Source organism: Poecilia reticulata, chromosome 9 (assembly GCF_904066995.2).
Source record: "Poecilia reticulata chromosome 9, P_reticulata-male-v2, whole genome shotgun sequence".
Lineage (NCBI taxonomy): Eukaryota > Metazoa > Chordata > Actinopteri > Cyprinodontiformes > Poeciliidae > Poecilia > Poecilia reticulata.
Window position 1 is genome coordinate 13964695 of NC_088838.1, and position 24517 is coordinate 13989211.

The 24517-nt window shown below is 38.9% G+C and overlaps 1 protein-coding gene and 1 long non-coding RNA gene across 2 annotated transcripts; both read right to left on the bottom strand.

The window, feature by feature from the left end:
- Positions 1-4832: 4832 nt before the first annotated feature.
- Positions 4833-13430, bottom strand: LOC108166547 (uncharacterized). Its single transcript, XR_001776897.2, has 2 exons — positions 11192-13430; positions 4833-5040 (listed from the first exon to the last, which is right to left on the bottom strand). It is a non-coding gene; the product is annotated as an uncharacterized LOC108166547 (long non-coding RNA).
- A 2447-nt stretch (positions 13431-15877) lies between these two features.
- On the bottom strand, positions 15878-20358 carry ela3l (elastase 3 like). Its single transcript, XM_008418959.2, has 8 exons — positions 20110-20358; positions 19764-19852; positions 19442-19539; positions 18991-19119; positions 17826-17962; positions 17372-17517; positions 16764-16916; positions 15878-15930 (listed from the first exon to the last, which is right to left on the bottom strand). The coding sequence occupies exons 1-8, from the start codon at positions 20147-20149 to the stop codon at positions 15913-15915; spliced, it is 810 nt and encodes a 269-aa protein (XP_008417181.1). The 5' UTR covers positions 20150-20358; the 3' UTR covers positions 15878-15912.
- Positions 20359-24517: the final 4159 nt, after the last annotated feature.

Sequence of the window (24517 nt, forward strand, 5' to 3'; positions counted from 1 at the left end):
GAAAAGGGTCTTACGTGAGTTATTTTAATAGCAAAATATAAACCCGATGAACCCAGGCTTATACTTTGTTCTTCCTCCTCCTCTTCCGCTTATTGCTGAGTACAGTGCCAGGGTTCTTTTTGACATTGTGACAAAAACATGTTGCATTGGAAATGTAACACAAAACACTCACAACTCCACTTGGCTAACCAGCAACCTGCATATGCAAATTGGAGGTGTGTGTAATTCTCACCATCTGGTAGACCTACCAGAACAAAACATCCAGCATGTGTTGGATGGCAGGGAGTTTTTACCCCAACATTCTCCCCAGATAAACTCTGGTCATTTTTAATCTCCTGATACAACCTAGGAGAAATCTACAGTAAATAATAAAGATTAGCTTTGATTAGCATATTTCAGAAGAGCAAGCTGACGTAGAACAAATCACATTTCTAAAATGCCCACAGATGTCAAAAAACATAAAAATTTTAAAATATGCTTTTTATCCGATTTTTCAACATGTAGCTCCACCTTGTGGAACGTAAGAGCAATACTTACGATTGGATGGATCGTCCGTATTTTGTGGAAAAATTGTCAGAGGATAAAGATGAGCGATGTTATGAATACAACCACAGAGACTTACATCTTTAACGAGGGGAAACAAAGCACAAGGTTTCTTCACACATCACACACACAAGCCTTGTGTGAGAAAGAAAAATGTTCGATTTTTCTCTTTTCTTCTTATATTAAGTGCATTTATTATCAGGTTATACACATTTTATTCAATGAACTGAAGGTCATGAGGCCTGCTTGTCTAATTAGCAATACCTTTTGAAAATAATAACTTTTAAGCAGGTTTTAAACATATATTTTTGTTATTAAGCCCACATTTCTGTAATAATGTTTTTTATTGATCTGACATCTTATTCTGGTCATAAATGTTGCACTTTCATTAACCGTAAATAATAAAAAATGATCAGATTTAAAGGTTTGAAAACATTAGTCTTTATATAATTAAACGATGTAATGCCTTTTACATAGTGAATTGAGTTTCTGAAATAAATGAACTTTTCTGCAACATTCTAATTTATTAAATATGCCATTTTCTTCTGAAGTTTTTGTCTCAATTGAGTCAAACTAGAAGATTAACATAGTAATTTAACAAAAATAAAAAATAAATAAGAAGTCCCATCCCAACCTGTTTTACATAAGATGGCATTCCACTCAGCGCACTTATTTTATACTACTTTTTTTTTTTTTTAAAGTACACTACTGACATTAACAGTAAGAAAACATGTTACACCAGTTGCACGCTGAAACTATAACAAATGTGCTCTTGTTGTGTGAACTTTTCAAGACACACTCAGATCCCCAGCTGACAGATTTCCCTTCACTCTGACGGAAGGTTTTTTCTTACATTGTTGCCGCTTTATGAGCCCTGGAAAAATAAAACTTTGGCTTATTTACTGGGAAGAATGAACTGATAACGGAGGTTTCAGAGGAGATATTTTTCTCCTCCTTTCCACCGAAACTCCCTTTGAATCGGGTTTGATTTAGGGACAGAGGTACAAATGAACCAGAGACGGGAGAAACCGAGAGAAACTCCATGCAGGACGGAGCTGGGTGGACGGCACTGTGTACGTGACTGAAAAAATATAAAAGGAGAGTTGTATGTGTTAAGTTTCACTTTCCCTTCTCTCACACACTGAGACTGAATAATTTTGTAACTTGTTGAACTCTTAACTCGAATATACTTGCAAGTCTGTATGATTAGACTTATTTGACTATAGCAACATCTCTGTATATAAACTGGGTGCTTTTGTGCAAATCAGCACATTAAAAAAAATCTCTCTTGACTAAGCAAACCTAAAGCAGAAGAGCAAATTATGATATGAAATTCAAAGTGCCTACAACAATCAACTATTACTGCTGGACGCCCATGGGCACAGATATTTTCTGAATTTCCTGTTATTATATTTGGACACGTACTGAATTAAATTATTGCACCATCTGTAGGATGATGTTAATTGTCAGTAAGGAGATATAAGCCGTTTATATTCGCAAAACCATTAGAACGACTCTGGGTTGTGGTTACAAGATAAGGATTATGCGCTTCTGCTTGATTAACAACAGGAAGTGGGTCACGGTTCCAAGCAGTGTGCTGAACATTGATTATCTCAGCGCAGGAGGCAGCATGAGGTCAGCTTTTATTTTAGTTCAGACTCTGTTGTTCATCCAAAGGGCAAAGACTTTAAAGGCAACATATAGAACAGTGAATAAAGTGTCTGCCAATTCCAGGAGTTTAATTTTTTTTGTCACATTTGAATTCTTTAGATCATCAAACATTTTTTTATGTTGGACAAAGTTAATATAAGAGACTACAAAATTCAGTTTTTTTTTAAAGAAAATAAATCTAAATCAAACTGAGCCTATGTGAAAAAGTATCCATCCCCTTGTGAGATTATGAATTAATTGTGATTAATTATATGAATCTCTTCAGAAACATGGAACAGTGGAGAATCCTACCAGGACAAGCTGCTCTACCAAAATGAGTTTTGAAATCTACAAGGTCAAAAAATAATTCAGAACAAAATCCAGGTGGCACATTTAAGCTCAGAGATCATTATTGTTCCAGAAAAAGAATCAGAACTGACAAAAATGTTCAGTGAACAAACCTCTGGTCGTCAGTTAGAGGACAAAAGTCCTCATGGAAAACATCTTAATCTCTGTGACTTTTGGGAAGACATTGTAGGGATTTTCAGACTGCTGTAATTAATGGAGCCATGCACTCAAGAAAACAAACAAACAAGAAAAAGATACAATATCAGACCATCAGTTGATGAATGTATGTGGAGCCACACCTGTTGTTATGTCGCAAGACAAAGTTCCAACACACGTCTGTGTAATACCTCCAAAAATACACAAAAATGAAAGTTGGTAGAAACTTTGTCAAATGTCTACATTAAGTCCAACAAATTCCACAGGATGAAATTCTGAAATTTGCCGTGGCGCGATTTTCAACAGGCCGTGCACATCTTTTAATGTGGCTGAAATTTTAGAAAATGAAAGTTTAGTCAAAACAAACGTGGCTTGGTGGCTGGTGTTCCCAGACAATGCAGCCACACTGTTATTTTAGTTTGTTGCCTAAGAAATGAAATCATCAACTGAACAGCGCATTTTGAATTTTTATTAATCTGATATTTAAATTTGCTTGACGATCTGACATGTAAGAATGTCAGCAAGGGCGTCAACGACTTTCTATAACTCTGAAAAATGAAACTGTGACACCAGATGTGGACGTTGTCAGTAACTTAAAAGCAAAAATACTTTACAATCAATAAAGACAAATACAAATATACATGTTTTATTTTACCTTTAATTCACATAAAACTAAAAACTAAAAAAATATATATACACAGCATTGTAAGCTGACAACTAGTATGGCTTTGAACTTTTTGATTCATCAGCAGATTAAAAAAGTCATTAATGTCCTTGAAAAAGATCAGAAGCTTTCATACAAAGAAAAAGATACAAGATGAACAGTGAGTTCCAAATGTTACCAAAATGGTTTCAGTATTAATAATTTGAGCAAATCTTGCTACTAATCATCCCATACAAGTTCCACATTTACTTCCCCGTCCATGAAAGTTTATGTGAGGTTTCGTTTCGCATATCTGGACTGAGCCCTTTGATGTATCAAAACAACACCTGTTTTACAAGATAAACAATTTCTCTACTGTAAATGCTGGATGTTTTTCCAGGAGGCTTGTTACAACAGAAATGATATTTTCGTGTAAAAATTAGTTCTTATTTTTTTTGTTTTTCTTTTTCCCCTGTCAACACTGATGATGCCTGTCTTTAAGAATATTCCTCCGCCTTCGTCGGAGCTGGGGAGAAAAAAAAAAAGAGGAAGGCACGGCAGAACAAAAGAAACGGTGTTGTAAGTTGCACTTCTGCAGAGGATTTTAATCCAGTGGGGGTTGGATCAGGGAGAGACTGTCAAACAGGGCCCTCGAGCTCCTTTTTCCGTCAACAAAACATCAAAGTGTCCTATTTTCAATTCTTCCCCTGAATTTTATCTCCTTTCCTCCAAAATATAAACCAAACTTTATCTCCATCTGTCGTGGATCAGAGACGACCTGCAGCAACGTCTCTGCGCTCCCTGTCTTCTGCTTTAAGCCGTGGGTCTCGACCTGCTGTGCGTTTGCTGCTCTGTTGCTTCCATCATTAGCGGTGCAGCTAAACTAAACAGCAAAACTGATTGGGGACGAATCACATTTTTAACATTCGCTCTCAAAAGCATTTCACTGCTTTCAACCAGCCAGACTTATCAACCCCAGCTCCTCTATTCCACTCCATTGCACTTTCGCTGTTTCGCCTCCACATCCTCGCCGCCGTCCTGCGTGACGAGATGAAAAAGACTGGCGTAGAGGAGGAGGAGGAGATGGCGATCTGCTTGTGTGGAGCGAGCCAAACTGACTGACAGATGGACAGTCCCAGCGACGCACAGCAGAGATAAGAGGATTTGGGCCTTGCTTGTTGTTGTTGCTTTTGGTCTTGCCTCAAATCTTAACTCTGTTAGCTTACTCTGAGCTCCCCCGAATGGCACAGGCGAGATGGGAATGATGGCGCATTGTTACACGGTTTTTGTAGCACAAATGGAGAGAGAGGGGAGACAGAAAAGCTTGGGAAGACTCCTCCACCTCTACCATCATGACTTGACGTTTGTCCTTGCATCGGGTTCACATTTTCAGGACCTCGATCAGGCTGCAGTCAGCATGTACTTCTCCTCTGCCCTTGTCTGATCCAGTCTGACAGCAAAAACTGGCATTTTGTCTTGATGTGAAGGCACCTTGCAGGCTTTGTAGAGGACCACGAAGAGGATGAGGATGAGCAGGCCCACTACGGAGTTGCAAACAATGGCCAGGATAGCCCAAAGAGACAGACCCGCACTCAGCTCATGCTCCATGCTCGACCCGGGCAGCGGCCACATCAGGCTTCAGAAGAGTCTGAAGTGCCCAACCATTATGTAGTAATGCTCATCTTCCTTGGAAGTAATGTCTAAAGTGGAAAAAAAGAAGAAATTCTCATAAATAACCATAAATTAAAAAATAAAAACTCAAACAGTACCATGCAGAAACACTCATACTTGATGATTTTTTTTTCCAGATATTGCAACTTTATAGCTACAAACTTCAAAATATAATACTGGGATTTTCTGTAAAGTAAAGTAAACCATAGTTTTTGTGTACATTCAGGTTCAGAAGCCCTGAATTGATGCTATCACCATTCACTGCAGTTACAGCTCCAAGTCTCCAGCAGCCTTGCAAACCAAAACAAAGGTTTTCCCCACGCTTGTTGAAAACAGTCAGGTTGGATGGATCCGAGAGCATTAATCTGGTCTCAGTTGGAATTAGATCCAAGCCGTTGTAATGTTCAGTTTTACATCGCATTGTTCATTGTAGCTCTGGCTGCATGGTAACAGTAGTCACTCTTTCTGAGTAGTACTGCAGAAAGGGAATGACTTTTGGAATATTACAACAACCAAAAAAAAGAGAAAACTTTCACTGGAGACCAAGACGTCTAAGCATCTTTAAATTCTTGCAAGCAAGACTAATCTGCAGGAGGAAGCAACGTAATTAACAATTACTTTAACAATGATGCTGAAAGTTGTGCTGAGTTCTACAATCTTCATAAGTGCAGTGCTTTTCTTACTGCTGGCTCCATCCTTGCCAGGTCCAGTTTTTCTTGTTTCCTGGGGTCTATTCAATGCATCTATGTTAAGAAAGTCTAAAATTAGTAACTTTCCAAACTAAGAACCTCCAGCATTGGAAACTTTTCAAATAAGTAATAGTGATATATCTACCAGACTGGTCAGAAAAGTTCATCAGAGCAAACAAGACCATGATCAGTTCAAAGAAAACAAATGAAATGCAAGTTTTCTAACAGTCTCCACCCCAGTTTCACGTACTTTGCAGCTTTTAACCGGTTGTCTTCCAGTGTTGTCAGGCATTTATAGCTCTGCCGAAGAAAAGCATCCCTGCAGCATGATGTTGTTTTTATATTTCATTGTGTGAATAACGTGTTCAGGTAGATGTGCAGTATTGTAATATTGCAGCTCCTGCTGTTCAGGAGTGATTTCAAAGTTATTCTTCCCCTTTATGGACTTTTCAAGTTGGCTAATGAGGCTTAATTTTGGTCTCATCTGACCAGAAAACATTTTTTCACACGATTACTAAGCCTCTCATCTCGCTGGGCGAACTGCGAAAGGGATTTCTTATGGAGGTTTTTTATATTAGCTGTCTTCTAGCCACTACACCGGTTTTGTGAAGTGAATAATAAATAGTTGTGGACACTCAAACTGTGCATCTCTGCATCCTCTCTGGTTGTTACCTTGGCCCGTCTTGACTAATGCTCTCCTTTTGTGGGTTTATGTGGAAGGTCATGTGTTAGCATGTCTGAAACCTGCTATTTTCTAATGATGGATTTAACATTGAAATTTATATTAATAAAATGCCTGAAAAGCATGAATTATTTCATTATCTTACATTGGTTGATCTGAAAATCCAAAGAAAACACTTTAAACTTTACGGTTGGCAAGCAATGGAAAAGTTGAAGAAGTGTGAAGACTTTTAAAGGCACTGGGTGAAAGTGACACGCTTGGCAACAGTAAACCTGCCTGTCACATGTTCACGCTAAGTCCTCGGGTAAAGATTACTTTCCCTTTAATGGGTTAGTCATGAAGTGCAGGGGCTTTATTCTGAACAGGTACTTTTATATGGAGCAACCTACATTTTGTTTCACGGCTGTAAAAGTAGGTTATATTATCAAGGCTTATTTTTAGAGGGAAAGGTAGTCTTTCAGTGTCAAATACAAACCCCCAAAGAAACTTATAAAATGTAACATAATATATGGATGTATAAGAGTCTTTCAGTTTTATATGAGAGTAAGGAAGACACATGAAGAAGTTTTTCTTCACGAGTTGTTCTGAATGACAATTTTCAGGAAAAAACACATCGGAATACATTCGTTTTGTGGCTGATATTAAATCGTCAAGTGAGTTGTAATGGTGAGAAAAAAACAATGCAACGACCGAGGGAAAAAGGGATGGTTGTCAACCAGATTAAAAGTGTGAATATTTCCCTACTTAGGAGTTCAACAGATAAGAAAAAAGAAACCCTGCTCATCTCCTCGTCCTCAGCCTTTTCTCCCTGCTCTCCTAATGCATTTCTAATGAGATCTCAGATTTCCTCTTTTTCTCCCCAACTGGTGGCAATATTGCAACAGTCCAAGTCGTCTCCTGCTGTTGAGGAGTCATTTCAAAGTTATCCTTCCCTTTATAGGCATTTTATGACCAGGCCAAATAAAGATGGATCACTAAGCTGTAGAAGGTGGCAGTGATGCATTTGATCTGCTTGCCAGCTCCCAAACTTGCTCTGTGTTTGGAGCAGATGGGTCCCCTCTCAGGATGCTGGTGGCACTATTGTGGAGGGGAAATTGCCCTCATAATCACTAAGTGACATGACTCTCAGTAAAACTGCCCTCAGTTTTGCAACCTGTTTTTAAAAACATTGTGTAAAAAGACATCGTGTTTTGACAGAATTGAGAAAACATTAAATATGGAGGGGTTTGTTAATTAGAGCCGGTTTGAGGAATGTGACTGATGTTAGACAGAGGAAGGTGAAGAGGAACAGTGTTCATGTTAGCGTTCAGGTGAGAGAAATCAAAAGAGTCTGAGAAATATGTTAGAACAGAGGGCTGTTTGCACGCTCATTTTAATTTCAAGCAGTCACTGGGCCACGACAAGGCGAGTCCCACAGTTATTTGTGATCTGAAATTATAGCACCATTGCCAGACGCACACTTCCCAAAGTGATCGTGGCTCGTGTTTGAGTCATTGAAAGGCTCATTAGCTTTCACTTGCGAGAAAAATAACGCTCTATTATGAAGCATTGCAAAAGTATTCACACCCCGTGAACATTTCTTACATTTTGTTACGTTACAAAACGTCAGTGCTAACATGTATTCTATACCGACACAAATTAGTGCAGTTTGATACAATGTGTGGAGAGCATCTTTATTTAACCACCTTTACTCTGATACCCCTGAATCAAATCTAGTTCAACCTGTTGCCCTCAGACTTCACTTAGTAAACAAAAGTTAGGCAAAGGATACTGATTTCCACTTTTTTTGTTTAGAAATAAAAATCCTATTGCATGTGTTTGTATTCAGACTTCTTTTCTGTCATGGTTAGCAAAAAGAGCCCACGTGTGTAATTTAGTCTCAATATGAATCTAGCCGTACAATAAAAGCCTGAGAGGTTTGTCTGCTAACAAGCCAGACTGATCAGGAATACAGATGTGGAGACGTTTACCAGGTTTAGGTGTTGCAAAAATTTATATTTTAACAATCTGAATTTCACATTAAGGCTGCACAGTGGCGCAGTTGGTAGAGCTGTTGCCTTGCAGCAAGAAGGTTCTGGGTTCAATTCCCGGCCTGGGGTCTTTCTGCATGGAGTTTGCATGTTCTCCCTGTGCATGCGTGGGTTTTCTCCGGGTACTCCGGTTTCCTCCCACAATCCAAAAACATGACTGTTAGGTTAATTTTTCTGTCTAAATTGCCCCTAGGTGTGAGTGTGTGTGTGCATGGTTGTGTGTCCTGTGTGTCTCTGTGTTGCCCTGCGACAGACTGGCGACCTGTCCAGGGTGACCCCGCCTCTTACCCGGAACGTTAGCTGGAGATGGGCACCAGCAACCCTCCCGACCCCACTTAGGGACAAGGGTGAAAGAAAATGGATGGATGAATGGAATTTCACATTATCCAAACCTAGACAGAATACCCACACATATGAAGACAAGGCCTCACACCAAAACTGACGGGACAATCTTAATCTAAGCAGCCAAGAGCTAACATAATGCAATCCTGGAAGAAACCCTGTTAGTGCCTGCAAAGGACAGTGAGGTTGACTCTGTAGGTTCATGTTCTAGCAGGACAAAGATGCTAAAAATTACAGCCAAAGCAGAAGGAAGGTCTGGACCTAAATCCATTGAGAACTGATGTACACTAATGCTCTCCCTCCAACCAGACTGATCTTGAGTATTTTTGCAAAGCAGAATAGAACAGATTAAATTTTTTTGTCTTGCATTTGTGATGTTTATGGAAAGTTCTTTGGAGTTCTTTGCACATTTGGAGTTAGCAGATCTTGACAAGTTAAAGATTTGCTAAAATTTAACTTAGCAAGATTAGCTAAGCATCTTGTTGCTGTTGTTAGCAGCAGCTAACAATGCTTAGCAGCATTGATGGTTGCTGAAGCATCTCTTCATTCCTAAAATGATGTGCCAGTCTCTTAGTTAAGTGGAAGAGACGTGGAAGTGTTTACAACGTTAATGGGGTTGATTTAAAGGTTCAAGGATCACAGGATTTAACTGAACCACCTCCAACACTTGCAAACACTCTCCCTAAGGCCACAGTCAATACAAAGATAGAATCCAGTGTTATGCAATCACTGTGCTCTGCTGCAGCGAACGTCTGAAACTGGGAATAGAAAACATTGTAATCTAACAAGAGCTTGAGATTTAGCCTCAGCGTATGAATAGTGTCACTGTCTGACATAGAGCCCTGTTGTGTTCACATGCAAAAAAAAAAAATCAAATGCAAATGCAGCCTATGTGATGCACCAATGTGCTTGTTTGCAGAACAATGCACAGTGGGCTCTGCATGCAAAGACAAACCATGTTCACAGTGACCACATGGAAAGCAGGTTAGTATTTGTGCATATCAATGTGTCACCTGCAGTGAACTATGTGACTTAGGGTTGATATGTGAAGATGATAATTGAGGTGGTTGTTTTTAAAAGACAAAATTGAACACATTTTCAAAGGAAGGTTTGGTTTTAATATGATTGTTAAATAGCATCAGAGACTCTGGTCAAAGACTTTTCACATGTGGGTGAAGAGCAGGTGGGTGACCTTGCATCATAGCTACAATTTCAGAGAAAAACTATTTAATAAAGCTGCTAAAGATGAACTCTGACAACTTTACTAAATATTGTAAAATATCATAATGTTTTAAGGGTCAAGCTTAGGTGACTTTGTGGTTTCTCTGAGATGTGGAAATTTAGTAACCAGCAGAAGGAACTGGTACCTTTGGTCAAGCAGCTTTTCATGTCCGTTAAAATGAGGAATTATTTACTGAGGGCTTGAAGCTGATTCCAGCCTGGGAGGTTTTTAGATTCTTTAAGAAGACCAGGCTTCTTATCATTGTTAGCAGCCAGACCACGATGGCTCCATGATGCTTCTTGTCTCATTGTGGTCTCTTTCAAGCTACGTTGTTTTATTGTCTTTTAAACTGTTTTATGTTGTTTACGGCCCATTTGTGGACATGCACAGCAAATTAGCTAAGGCTATAAATGTTCCGGACCTCAATGCAATTCAACGTATGCCGATTCCAGCTGAATTTTATTGAAACCGTAAGCAATAAGATTAAGTATAACTTGTGCTTTGGCTTTATCTAAAAAACAGCAGTCCCATAGTTTATAGTTTGCAGTTCAAACTATAACCTGATTAAAAGAAAAAGAGTATTATCTCGTTGGGTCTGAAAAAAAGGGGAATACATAAAAGCAATAAACCTTTTAGCTGTTACAAGTCATATTTATATCACTTTAATATTTGGTATTTGACATATAGTGTTGAGCAGAAATACGTGACATTCTGAAAGTGCCACAGTTGAATGGTGCATGAAATGTATTATAAATGATCAAAAATTAGGAAATGCATTTAAAATCAGTAAAATCAATATTTATCTAATTATCATATTAAAAGACTTGATTAAAAAACCTATTCAACTATTTCACTATTTTGCTAGTTATTTCTTGTTTGTGTGTGATAGTGATCTGTGGTGACATCTGATACTGATGCACAAGTTACAAGAAGTATTTAATGTACTAATTAGACATGAAAATGAAATATAACGACATTTTTATTGAATTGAATTTCACACTAAAATATTTCATACAGTCTTGACAAATATTTATGTGGTTATGTTTAACTATGACTGGTACAAATAATTTCTCAATGACTTATTTTTTAACTTAGTGACACTTTTGGCACTCCATATCGTCTATTTAGTGGATTTCTTCAAATCGGTCGCTGTGTGTTTGTCCCTCCGACATGAGCGGCCGCATTCAGACCGAAAACAAACATTTCACAGCTCACCCGCTGGTCCTCTCTGATGTCTTTCCCCCACGGATTTGGCTGCTACACCTCCAGGCTCAGATCATATTCCCGAAGCAAAAAAGAAACAAAAACAAAACAAAAACCCTAACAAACCAACAAGCGCTGGACTTCTCCTTCTCCACAACGATGCAAAAACTTCTGTCTTAAAAGAAGTTCCCGCGCTGACACGCAGCGCCCGTTTCGCAGGACTTCAGCAGATCAATGACGCCGGTCTCTCACTGTCCCACTCGGATCAAATTGACGCGGCGTCCTCGGTTAATTCCTGACTGCTGACAGACGCAAAAGAGGCGGCAGAAGTAGACGCTGCTGTCACTGTGGCTCATCATCATCATCATCATCAGTATCCCCCGCCTCTCCTCCTCTGTCCGTCCCTCAGTCTCTTGCTGCTGTCTTTCTATTTACAGACGCTCTAAGGACATCCGATCAGGGGCTTTCCTTTCACCTCTGTGACTCGCCAGAGGTCATTGTGACAGTTTAACCTATCAACATTAATAATAGAAGGAAAACAGATAGATTAGAGAACGCAGTTTTAGAAAGTTATATATAAACTTTTGTCCAAGTCGTTTTGAGAAAGTGCTTCAGCTTTTTTACATGCTTGGTTTGACATCATGCTAAGTAAATGTCACAATTTGTGCAGCGTGCTTCCATATGAAGATGTCACTGGAGAATTTGTATCATGTGAAGACTTTTTTTTTATATGTCTTGTGAATTATTTGGGACAAGGACATAATTAGTTTTGGTCTACAAACTGGCATATAAATTATTTCTGTTTCTTCATTATTATGCACTGCTCCTTTTGTAAATAAATACATCTGATTATGAGAACAATATTTACTTTAGAAGAAGTGGCTTTCGAGCAATTGATAGATAACCGTTTTTCCTTTGCCTTGTTTCACCCTAAAGTCCATATTTGTCGTCAAACTTTTTACATAACTAAAACTTAAACATCTTGCAAGGAGATTACAATCTTTTCAGATGGGAATATAATTTTATTTTGTCATAAATCAATTCATTTTGTCTGAGCGGCATAAATGTTACTGGAATAAGCAACACAGATCACAGAAGTGAAGAAGTAAAAAAAAAAAAAAAAAAAAGAAAAGGAAAAAGTTTACCAAGGATTTTTTCTAAAATGAAAACATTGTTATTCTGAGACTGTCTTACAAGAACAGACTGTCTTCAGTCAGAGGCTTCTTCAGATTTGCTGTAATACTGAAAGCCGCAGGAGATCCCACCTAATCACAACCATCATTTTCCACCAATACTCTTTTAGGAATCTTGGACATTATGAGAGACAAGAACATTTAACTTACCTTTGGGATTAATAAAGCATTTCAGAATTTTAATTTAATTTAATTTACAGACATGAGCGGAGCAAAATGAACTAACATTTTTTGTAAATGTTGAACAGAGAATAGGAAATTAGATTTTTTAGTGAGTGTGTGTTTACTGAGATTGTGCCCAAATAAGAGCAAATAAATTATTTTATTTTTAACCTAAACAGCTTAACGTAACCAAACAGAGTTGCTTTACTTTCCATCCTGTGCTCTGCTTTGTATCATCCAAAACAAGGCCCCTAAAGCTGAATAGCTGCTGTTGGAATTTCACACTTGTTGCCTCCCATTTTCCTCATTAGTATTCAGGACAGCAGTAGGGTGTCCCTGGGGAATTCAGCTCTGTCCCGCGCTCCTTTGTATGTGTGTGTAGTCGTACATCCATCTTTGTAGGGATTCGTTTTAGTTTCAGACACTGAGAGGTACTGGATGTTTTCATAAAATAAGGAGATTTTGTACGATTTATTTATGTTAACTTTGGTTAAATGGTTTCATGGCTGACTTTGGAGAAAGGGTTAAATTAGATTAGGAGTTTAATTTGGACCAAATGGCTGCAAGCTCCAATTGTCCTCACAGAGGCTGAAAAAGGGTTGTGTGTGTGTGTGTGTGTGTGTGTGTGTGTGTGTGTGTGCGTGTGTGCGTGTGTGTGTGTGTGTGCGTGTGTGTGTGTGAGTGGAAAAGGAGAGGGGAGTACCATGACCCTGAGTTCAGGCAGAGACAAAGCTTCCTTTAAGGCCTCATCATCATTCCCAGCGCTCACACCAGAAAGAAGCTTCACTGGGGCACAGGTCCTGCACATTCATCAAGGAGGCTCATATACCCCACATGTTCATAATGTTTTAAAAGCTGAATGGCTTCAATTAAAGATGAATACAGTGGGCTATCATTCTAACAGCTGCCTGATGACGAGTAAGCCTGATAAATGTAATGAAATGCAGTACGAAATTATAAACATCTAATTAAATTCAAGAAATTAGAGTGTTATGTGTTACTGCAATAAATTGTATTCAAAGTTTAATGAGCATAGATAATTTTAGGGCTGTTATGCTTAGTGCCTTATGCCTATTGTCATAGGTTATTAAATTATTTGTCACTATAATTACGCTATAAGGCGGTAAATTACATGTTTCACTGCTTAACTGCAATTAATAGCACTAGTAATCCAACAAATTTATGACGTTTAAAGGATTTACTGTTATTACATTTTCAAAACGATGGGTATTTCATAAGTACCAAAATAAAAACTCCACGTTTTGTCACATTGCAACCACAAACTTATGTGTTTGAATGTTTTTTTCAAGACCAACACAACGTAGCACAAGAGTGTGAAGCAGAAGAAATATGACATGTTTTTCTTTATTTTTTATTTACAAAAATAATGATTAAAGGATACATGAAGGTTGTGGTGTGTATTTGTACCAAAGCCTCTGGAGTCAATATTTGTCAGACCACTTTTTGCTGCATTTGTTGTTACGTTTATCCCACTTTTGCACAGTTAGAGACCAAAACCTTTTGCAGATTCATATTTGCGAAGGAACTCAGCATCGTCTGTTTTCTTGTCACAAAGTCTTTTTTGGATTTGGACTCTGATGGGCCCATTCAAAAGCATAGATAGGCTTTGATTATAACCATTTCCCTGTAGCTCTAGCAGATGTTTTCTGTCATTGTCCTGCTTGAAGGCAGATCTCGCCTGCAAAAGACTCTTAAAGTCTTTTGCAGCCTTTAAGAGTTTATTCCCTCCCAAAACTTTCCTGTTTCCAGCTTTGGTTCATTTTCTCATCAACCACCACCTTTGTGTGTGAACCACTTTTCCTGTCCCTGCCAAAGAAAAGCATCCCCACAGTCTTACACCTACAGGTCACCTGTAGGTAATTATTTTGGTCTTCATAATGCTCTTCACATGTTCTCTGACAAATCTCCCAGGTCTTAGCTGAACAGCTGGATTTAAATTGAGATTAAGCTACATACAAGTCTTTTACAACTTGTCCCCTTTGGGTTTATGTAGGGTTATCACAATAAAAGCAGCAGAATACAAATTCAGGCCACACTTTTTAGATCATTTTCTGTAAAATATGTGAGAAACCATGTATCATTTTCTCTCTGCTTTGTATATGTGTGCTACTTTGTGTTATGTCACAAAATGTAAAAATAAACCAAATGGTAAACACTGCGCTCCGTTTTGTGAAATAAATAAAACTATATAAGTCAGACATGTCATGAGGAGATGGAATATGCATCACATGGTCAAAGGCTGACACTCCACTGAATCCTCCTTCTGTCAAGTGATAAATTGACCTAAACTATGTGGGTTCATGCACTAGATGGGGGATATACTATCATGGACATGCAGAGAGGCTGCATGCCCTCATGCATCTTCTTGAGGCTGCTCCTAATATACTGCACTGTAAAGACACATGCATGGGACCGCACACACAGCGCCATTATTACTCACTCAAATAGGATGTGTCATGTGTGATCACTACATCTCATGTCAGCGAAGATGTTTCCACGCTTCCAGTACATTTAAAGTGTTCCTGTGTGCATTTTCACAGAATATATCACAGCGAGAGTGAGCGAGAGACAGAGAGAGAGAGCGAGAGAGCGAAAAGAAAGCAGAGAGGCAGTTTTATTTCTTTTCCAGTCTTCACCCCACTTACTCTTTCCTCCACATCTCATTATAGCATTGATATGGGAAGAGATAAAAAGTAAGAAAAGATAGAAATGTTAATCACAACCTTGTCATATCTGGCTTCTGCATTTTTAGATTGCAGACGTCATGAGGAAATATTCTCCTCGGCAGTAGAATATTATGGTTTTCATAAACCTTGCACCCTGGCTGTGGGGATGGGAGAGGGTACGGAGGCAAAGCAGGTCAGTTTCACGCATGATTATTAGATGTGTATCTCCTACTCCTTTTTTGATGCTCACAGTCTTATTCAACTCAGCATTACTTGGCATCTCATCTGACAGTTTAATTTGAATCTCGGGTTTCATTTTTTTAATACTGTTAAAAAATTTAAAAATAATAATAATTATGGGAGTCACATTTGTTTCCTGGTTCTGTTTTTCCATGCAGAAACATTGGTTATTATGCACAAAATTCAGATTGGAGACGCTGTCAGAAGCAATCATGAGTTTGTGAGGACACCTGCTGGGCAGTTCTTGATACTGTTTCAGCTTCTAAGAAGCCAGAACATGTTGCTGCTCATTTAATTTAATATGAATGCATATAATAAGTCTAAGGAATAAATGCCTGAATATGCATTAGGCCTTATTGGATATGCATTTGCAATTACTAAATGTACTTTACACCAAACAACACACTTAAGACAGCTGCATATTTGGGGGACTTTTATTGATATATCGTCTTTAATTATTCAGCATCACCTGCAAAAACACAGACAAAAACATAGAACATTACAAGGGTTGTTCAGATCCTGTTCAAGTGAGATTCTGCTAAAAAATTAAAAGAAGTTAAAATCCTGGTAAATAAAATATTTGTCTAAATTTTCCCTCGACCCCCAATCAAATATCCAGTGAGGATTAAGCTCCAGTGAGGTTATGTTTCAACCTTATTCCAAACTGTATTAAATTAAGCTATCCCATCAAAATTCTACACATAAGTGCCTCATTACAACAAAGTGGGAAAAGGTTTTTGAGTATTTTGCAAATTTATTAAAAATAGAAAACCAAGAAATCCCATTTACCTAAGTATTTCCATACTTCATTGATCCACATTTGGCAACGATCACAGCCGTTGCCAAATCTTTTTAAATATGGTGCAGCAAAGTGGAAATACTCTTCAGTGCAGGTAAGATATTAACTGTGTTTAACATAAAAAAAAACAACAACTTTCTTTCCAAAATCCCAAAACATTCCTTTACGCTTCCTTGTGCTTCTCTAATGCAACTTGAGATTCGCAATTATGGTATAAGATACTGTTACAGAAGGAAAAAAAAAAAAAGATTGGTAATTTATTGTATAATATAATATTTGATACAATGCAACAATTATGTTTTTTTATTACAATTTAATGGAACTGTTGTACTGAAGAAGACAACTGATGATTGGTAAGTTTGATTTTGGGGCTCAGACTGAATGCAGAGGAAAACATACCTCTTTTTAAAAAATACATTTTATCAACGCTTTTTACAGTTTTCCAAGAAATACCAGCATAAATTCTAATGTAGTTTTATGCCTACATCAGCCATCTTTTATACCTGGTCAATCCAGCTGTTGAAAGCAGAGACTCTGGTGAAGACGGTGGGTTTCTTCACGTAGTTGCAGCCGAGGCCAGACACAAAGCTGGCAATGCCATGGATCTCCCAAACACCTTCGGCGTTCTTACAATTCAGAGGGCCACCAGAGTCACCCTGAGCAAGGAGATTCAGAAAGAGGGTCTATGTTTTATTCAACTGAAGGAACTACCAGAAGATCGACCAGAAATAAAGAAAAAAGAAAGAAAGAAAGAAAGAGAGAAAGAAAGAAGGAAGGAAAGAAAGAAAGAAAAAGAAAACAGGGAAAATCACTATCAAAATCATTGATTCATGAAGAATGCTGCAGGACACGTGGACACAAGAACAGCATTTGTTGATTCTTGGCGTCACGCCACAAAAAATTACTTTGAGGCGAAAATTATTCTGATTCATTTCAGTGGGATCACTTTGTAGGTTTATTATTATCTTTTTTTTTGCATGGCTTCAAAAACAGCTTGTCTAATCACCGATCAGGCTTTTTGAAGGAATAAACAAAGCAACTCAAAACACATAAGTGCTAAAATAATCATCTTCCTCCTCATGTGCATTCTCAAACAGTGCAGCAGACTTACGTTGCATCCAGCAACAATTCCATCCCCACCGGCGCACACCATGCTGGTCCGAACAGCGATGCCCCACCAGTCAGACTGGGAGCAGGTGGCGTGGTCAGCCACAGGCATCAAAGCCTGCTGCAGCTTATCAGCAATGGGGCCTCCGGCTAAAACACACAGGCAGTCTATTACCGTCATACACATAAACTCGCTGGCTGTCAAAGCTGCTTTACAGGAGCTCCCCGAGAGCCAAACTCACAGTCTGACCCAAATTTTCAATTTAGAAGTAATCCCCCTGCTGAAAAGTTTCAGCTCAAATCTTATGCAGGTAATTTTCTTCCCAACTTCCCAAATAGCTCCGGCTAACCCTAACCGTTTATGAATACTGCCACTGTGGCTAAACACTGGCCAAACGTGCTAATGGAAATGATACGAGGAGGAATGCAGCCGAAACGTAAACAGAGGGAGAACTTACTGTACACTCTGCCCCAGCCGGTGATGTAGCAGGGGTAGAGGTTGGTCAGCAGAGTGCCAGGAGCGGGGATGCACCCTAGCTGCACCTGATCACTCAGAGTCACTGGCTCGGACAGCTTAATCAGGGCAATGTCATTACTGCAAGGAAGACAGACAGAGAGACGAAGGCTTAGGGAGGATTGACTTCCCCAACCTAAGATACTGAAAAACAAGGCGAGGAAGTCAGTGCATCCATGAATTACTTTCCAAGTGCTAATCAAACCTTTTGATTTAAATCTTACTGAAGATGTTGGTTCTCTCGAGTGTGGTCCATAAAGGTAGTGTGTGATGTTCAGCAGAGAACATCAAGGCTAACATGTTAATATTAAATGTTTTATCAATTAATCAATGGAGCAACTTTTCAAAACATAAGAAGTTTTCGTTTGTATCCAGATTTAATTACTTTACCAGAAGCACCGATGTTGATGTTGAACCCTGTTCTAATCTTAGGCACTTGCTGAGAAATGGTTTGTTTCATACCACTTTAAAAGTTTATTAGAATTTGACTAGCATGTTATGCTAACCAGCTTATAATGCCAAGCTTGCTAGCAAGCTTAGTTTTTGAATTGTAAGGTAGTCAAAGCCAATAAACAACACATCTTATCCATAGTTGTCAATGAAAATATTTGTGTGTTTACATTCTTATGAAATCAATTAACTTTTGGAATCTAGTTTCTTGTAAACACATTAACTAACTGACCGGTTAGTTTATTTGGTCCTCTCATCTCCAGCTAAATCTAAATTTTCAGCAATATGCTCGAGCTACGTCACCAACTGGAATGAAGAAAATAGATAAAGAAAGGTATTCTGAGTATGTTTGCTTTATGTTATCAATGGAATACTCGAAACTCCATCCCAGAACAGCAAATAAAAAGCTGCTGCTTTTGTAAAGACAGCAAACAGCAGCTCTAGATTTGCTTAAAGTGGGATAACCTCAAGAGCTTTGGAAATTATATCAGGTAAGTGTCTTTTAGTTGTTAAACAAAAGCACTACTCAAAGCTTCATACATGTATGAGAGATTCAGTAGCTCAGACACCATAGTTACAAGAAGACATTGCAATATGTGAATATACCTAATTGATGTTTATGTAGAGAGAATCTTATTTGCTGTCTCCGTTTTTCTTACCCAAAGGCTACAAAGATGGGGTTCCACTTCTCGTGGACGATGATCTTCTCGGGCAGGATGGCCTTGGAGCCAGGATCTTCTTCGACCAGGTTGTGTTTGCCCACAAACACCCTGTAGGAGAACTCAGTACTGCGAGAGAAAACAGACTGTTGAGGCCCAAGGCAAACCAGACAGAGGGTTTATTAAACAGTTGAATGATTTGATTAATTTGGTCTGATTGTGCTTTTGTGTGGAGGATAAGATAAATAAACTTTGATGATGAGTTGAGTTTGCCATTACAACTTCCAAAATATTTCTCCTTTCTTTTTTTTTTTCTTGGTTGGAAAATTAAGCCTTTGGCAATGCAAATAAGCAAGCAGCACTGCATAGAATAAAATAAATACAGAATTTGCCATGAAATGATGGTTGTGTTCCTGAGTTCATGTCTTTTATGTGCCTCAGCTTCTCATACTTGATGCAATGTGCAGCAGTCATGACCCAGTTGGCAGCAATCAGAGATCCTCCACAAGTGTGCCTCCACTCACCGTCCCTTTCGTACTGCAGAGAGATCTAAAAAAGGGACAGGAGGAAAAACAATAAACACAGAAGTGGGCTGTCCTTCTTCAGACGGATGGTGTGGTTTCCTGATTTAACACTTAAAAAAAAAAAAAGCGCTGCTTAATTGCAGGATTTTCAACGGCCACTTGGTTTGTCATCCGATAGCCAGATGCTGAACCCGGAGGGTCATCAAAGTGAACATAAAAACACAGACAGATGTGTGCACATCAGCATACCTGCCAGGGCCAGCTGTGGGGCTTGGCATCCACTCCATTTACCACACGGGAAGTCAGGGGCTCAATGGGAGGGGTGCCGCACCCAAGGGCTGAAAGGAAAAGGAGCAGGTATAAAACCCACAAACACGCACACACACACGCACCCCCCACCCCCACACACACACACACCCACACACCCCCACCCACGCACACACACACATATATATTTAAATATATTCTGAAGCAGAGTGCAACATTTCTCTCCTCACCAAAGAATCACAAAGGACCGGCTCACTATGTGCTAACGAGCAAATGCAACACAGAGAAACAATTAACCACAGAAATAGAATATTCCAGATGTTCTTACCGCCAGCAATGAGCACTGAGGCCAGCACAATGGGGATCATGTTGATTGATGCTTCAGCTGAGGGACGGCGAGACGCACACACTCTCTTTTAAACTTTCCACCTCAGGCAGCTCTCTCTCCGAACACAGCAGCACACTCTCCAATTGGTCTGCGGCGGCCTGCTGAGGCCGTAGATGGACCAATGGCAGCGAGCCAGGAGTTTATTTCACACAGGTGTATTTTCTGGGACATTTCCCATGACCTTCCTGCGGCATTCACTCTAAATCACTAACCCTCACATAAGTAACATTGTTTTTGGGAATTTGGACATGAATATATTCATATTATGAGTGTGTTTGAAATGCAGCTGGCTCTTTATATGAGTTTCAGTATTCAGCTGACTTCTACACCTACAAAACACCTGGAATTAAATGCTTACGTAACAGCATAGGAAGTCAGCATCTGGATTCTTGGTACTGAAGTGTATTTAGTTTTTTTTGTTTTTGTTTTTAGAATTGCACTATGAAAAAGGGTTCCTAAAAAATTACATGGTAACAATCAACAACAGATGTTTTGTTGATGCAGAAAATGTGTTGATATTTTAACACATGCAGTGGTGCGGCTAATTCTGCTGCGTCAGGACGCCATATGTGTGACAAAACCTTGCACTCATCACATTTCACATTCATCTGTCATTTTCTCTGCAGCACACATTTGGATCTCCTACAAAATATTCCGACCTAAACTTTCAGGTGGTTGTTTTATTGAGGTAGATGACAGGACCTGAAGAAAAGAAAAGGCACAAATTAAAAGTGGTGTAACAAGCCTGAGGGGTGTCAGCATGCAGACTTAATAAATCTGTCAGGGGTTACGTGAAAATATGCTCCACCCAATAGTGGCAAAGGACTTTGATGGAGAAAAAGAAAAATCTAACGTTGGTGAGAATGTTTAAAAAAAAACAAAAAAAACTGTAAATGCCTGCAAATATTGCTTCATAATCTTCACAATTCTGCTATCATTTGTGAAGCAGCTTGTTTTATTGATCAAAGTAAATGTTGTATTCAAAGCAATTAGTCGGGAAATTTGTCAGATCACTTCACACTGCAGAGTCGACTCTCAGATTGTTCATGAGTCATTTATTTTCCCAATTCACCACTAGATGGGACAGTTCATCTGCTTTGATACCACACTCATTTATGTCCATTTACAGGAGAGGAACAGAGATTATTCTGTGTACACATATATATGTTGTATTTACTTTTATTTGTTCTGACAAAGAAAAGAAGAAGAAAAAAAATCAAGAAATCACTTTTACTTTTAAATTAAAGTACAAAATGACCCTTGGAAGTGATCGTAAAAGGTCCCTGTGGTTCTGCTAAAAGAAAAATTCAAAACGGCTAATTCTGCTTTCAACGTTTCCTTTAAAAGTTTTTTTTTTTTTGTGTTTTTTTTACCAAGGGGCATTTACTCTTTTCGTAGTGAAGCCAATTCTCAGAGGAAAGAAAAACACTTTACAGAGGCACAAAGAAACCCAAACAACCAGAACAACGTGGGCACATGTGTACTCTGCTTTCTTGCATGCATGGCATCATGCAGTGCAAAATGCTTTGTGTTGCGTCGCTGTACATCATCCATCATACACCATCCCCATGGTGAAACAAGACGATGGCAGTGTGAGGTTTCTTTTTTTAACAAATACACGGAAAACGGTCAGGGTTGGTAGGAAGACGGAGGCATCTAAATACAAAACAGTCCTGGAAGAAAACCTGTTAGAGACTGACCAGACCTAAAACAGGTCTGCTCACAGATTCTCTGCATCGAATCTGATTCAGTTTGAGATGTGCTGCTAAACAGAATGCGCACAAATGCTATTCCCTCTATGTGCAAATCTATCTTTTCGATATCATCTTTTCAACTCGCTCTACCTAAATAATGCATTCCCAGGCTGCATAAGCCACAAAACACTTGCAGTCACATTTCTGCCTCCAGGTGTAATATGCAATTCACTAAAATCTAATTAAAACTTCTCTTAAGATCACCAAAACATTGTCAAACCTCTTGCAGGGCATTGTCCGGCACACCACCGTTTCCTGACTAAAGCTCTTGTGTTCATTAATTTGATACTGAGACGAGATAATGAAGCGAGATTTGAACTTTGTGCGGTTTTGCTGTAAAAGATGTAAGCCTGAACTGTCATAGCTCCCAAATCCTTTTTATTGAGGTCAAAAACCCCTGATCTCATAAATCTGCTGCTTATCAGTGAACTATGTTGTATCAGAGGCAGTCTGTCATGTTCTCCTGACTGAGCAGGCAGAAAAGCCCAGTGACTGAAGCCCTCCGGGGAAGTTGTAGCAGGTACACTCCAGACTGTTTTCCCTAACAGAACAGCAGCTGAACTCTGAATGACACCACTGTTTATGGTTGGTTATATCATGTTGTGGCAATAAACCCAGCACTGGTCATTGCCATTTTCTACATACAGCAAAAAGAGAAAGATTTTGCAATACGTGTAAATATTATTGTGGCATGCCAGCGTTATTGGCTGCTTCCAGCTGTGAGTGTGTGTGTGGGTTTTTTACCTCATTTCCCCCTGCATGTCACAGTCACTGGTGTCCCGCCACACAGTCTAATATAGGGCCCTTTCTGAGCCATCTAACATCCATGCTGTTTAAATTCCTACACCACAGCTGCATTTTACAGCAGCTGGCTTATTCACCACAGCCTGCATGTTTAACGCCAGGGAGCTAAAGTAAATCCATCACTGGTCTACTAAAGCTAATCTTGACTGAATGCTTTTCTGCTGTCTCTTTGTGATTGTCAGTGCACATATTCATTTCATTTTGCTCTCTAATTCTGTGCTCCCCCTGTCTTAGAACTGTCAGGCTGGGAACAACTAATTTAATTACATTTTATAAGCACAAATTATGATTCAAGCGTTTCCAGATCTTGTGCGTACTTGTCAGGTTTTCTGTTTCTTTCATACTAAGAGAGAGAATGTACCAGAGGAGTAAATATAATGACTGGGTGTGGTCACCACCTATACATAATGTTTATTTTTTTTTCTGCTTAGATTTGCTTCTAGAAAAAAACATGTTTATGGTAGTTTTGTCCAGGCACCAGCATAGATTATTTACAACAACCTCTGCAGAGACCTGCAGCTATTTTTAATGAGTATGTTTGTTATCGAGTATAAACTAGTCCTCGTGCTGGAACACGACATACGCACAAATCAGAACTATGCACATGAATGCTGTTCTGCTCTGCATCCCCAGAACCAGAACCAAACATGGAGAAGCAGCATCCAGCTTCTGTAACAAACTTCCAGAAAACTGCAAAACAACTGAAAAAAACAACAAAAAAAAAACGAAGTTTCTTTAAAACAAGAGTAAAACCCCACCTGTTTAGAATTGCTTTCGACCCGCAATCCCTGGAATATTGAGCAACGTATTTGTTGTCCATGATTTTGATGATGGCACGAGAAATTGGTGACTGTAAGATGTTTTTATAACTTTTTATGTTTGTGTTTATATGATGTAAAGAACTTTGAACTGCCTTATTGCTGAAATGTGCTTCACGAATAAATTTGACTCGACTGTCTTGTGAAGTTACTAGTGATCCGTCAACTTGTTCACATTTTGTCACATCACAATCACAAACCTCAGTGTATTTCACTGGGATATTAAAGTAAAACATGTTCATGAAGTGCTTAAAAAAGGATGTATGGTAATCAAAATGTTTTACTTTAAAATGCCTAGAAAACATAAATGTATTCAGTTGTCTTTACTTTCATAGAGCCCAAGAAATACAGTGCAACAAATCGCTTTTAGAACCCACTTACCTGCTAAATAGTCCATATAGTTAATGTCTCAATGTCTCTAATTTCATCTCAGAATAATCAATTTCTTTTCTGGAAAGCCCTCAGGAATTTGTTGGAGAACATTGGCGAACAAACGACATCATTCGGGCCGAGGAACACAACAGAAAGATCAGGGAGAAAGATATGGAGAGGTTCAAAACAGGGTAAGTGAAGGGGTCATGAGTTCTTCTGAGGTTCCCAAATATGCATTAATTATCATTTATATGTGATGGTCTGTTGTATGAAGTCTCAATTAGGCAAAGTTTGTTGTAATGCAACAAAAACATGCAAAAAGGTTTATTGGGCATGAATATAGCCTGTTGTTTCTTGCTGACCTACTTTGATTTACCTAAATAACAGATTTCCAGGCTGCAGACACAGAATATTCTGATAGTAGATAAAATATGTAAGTCTGTGCAGACCCAACCTAGTTGAACAAACATGGACAAACATATAAAAGTCACATGCAGTGAAACACAACTTTAGATCTTTTCTTGTGAGACGTGTGTGTGTGTGCGCGCGTGTGCGTGTATGTGTGTGTGTGTAAACTGTGTTTGTGCCGTTTAGTACCCT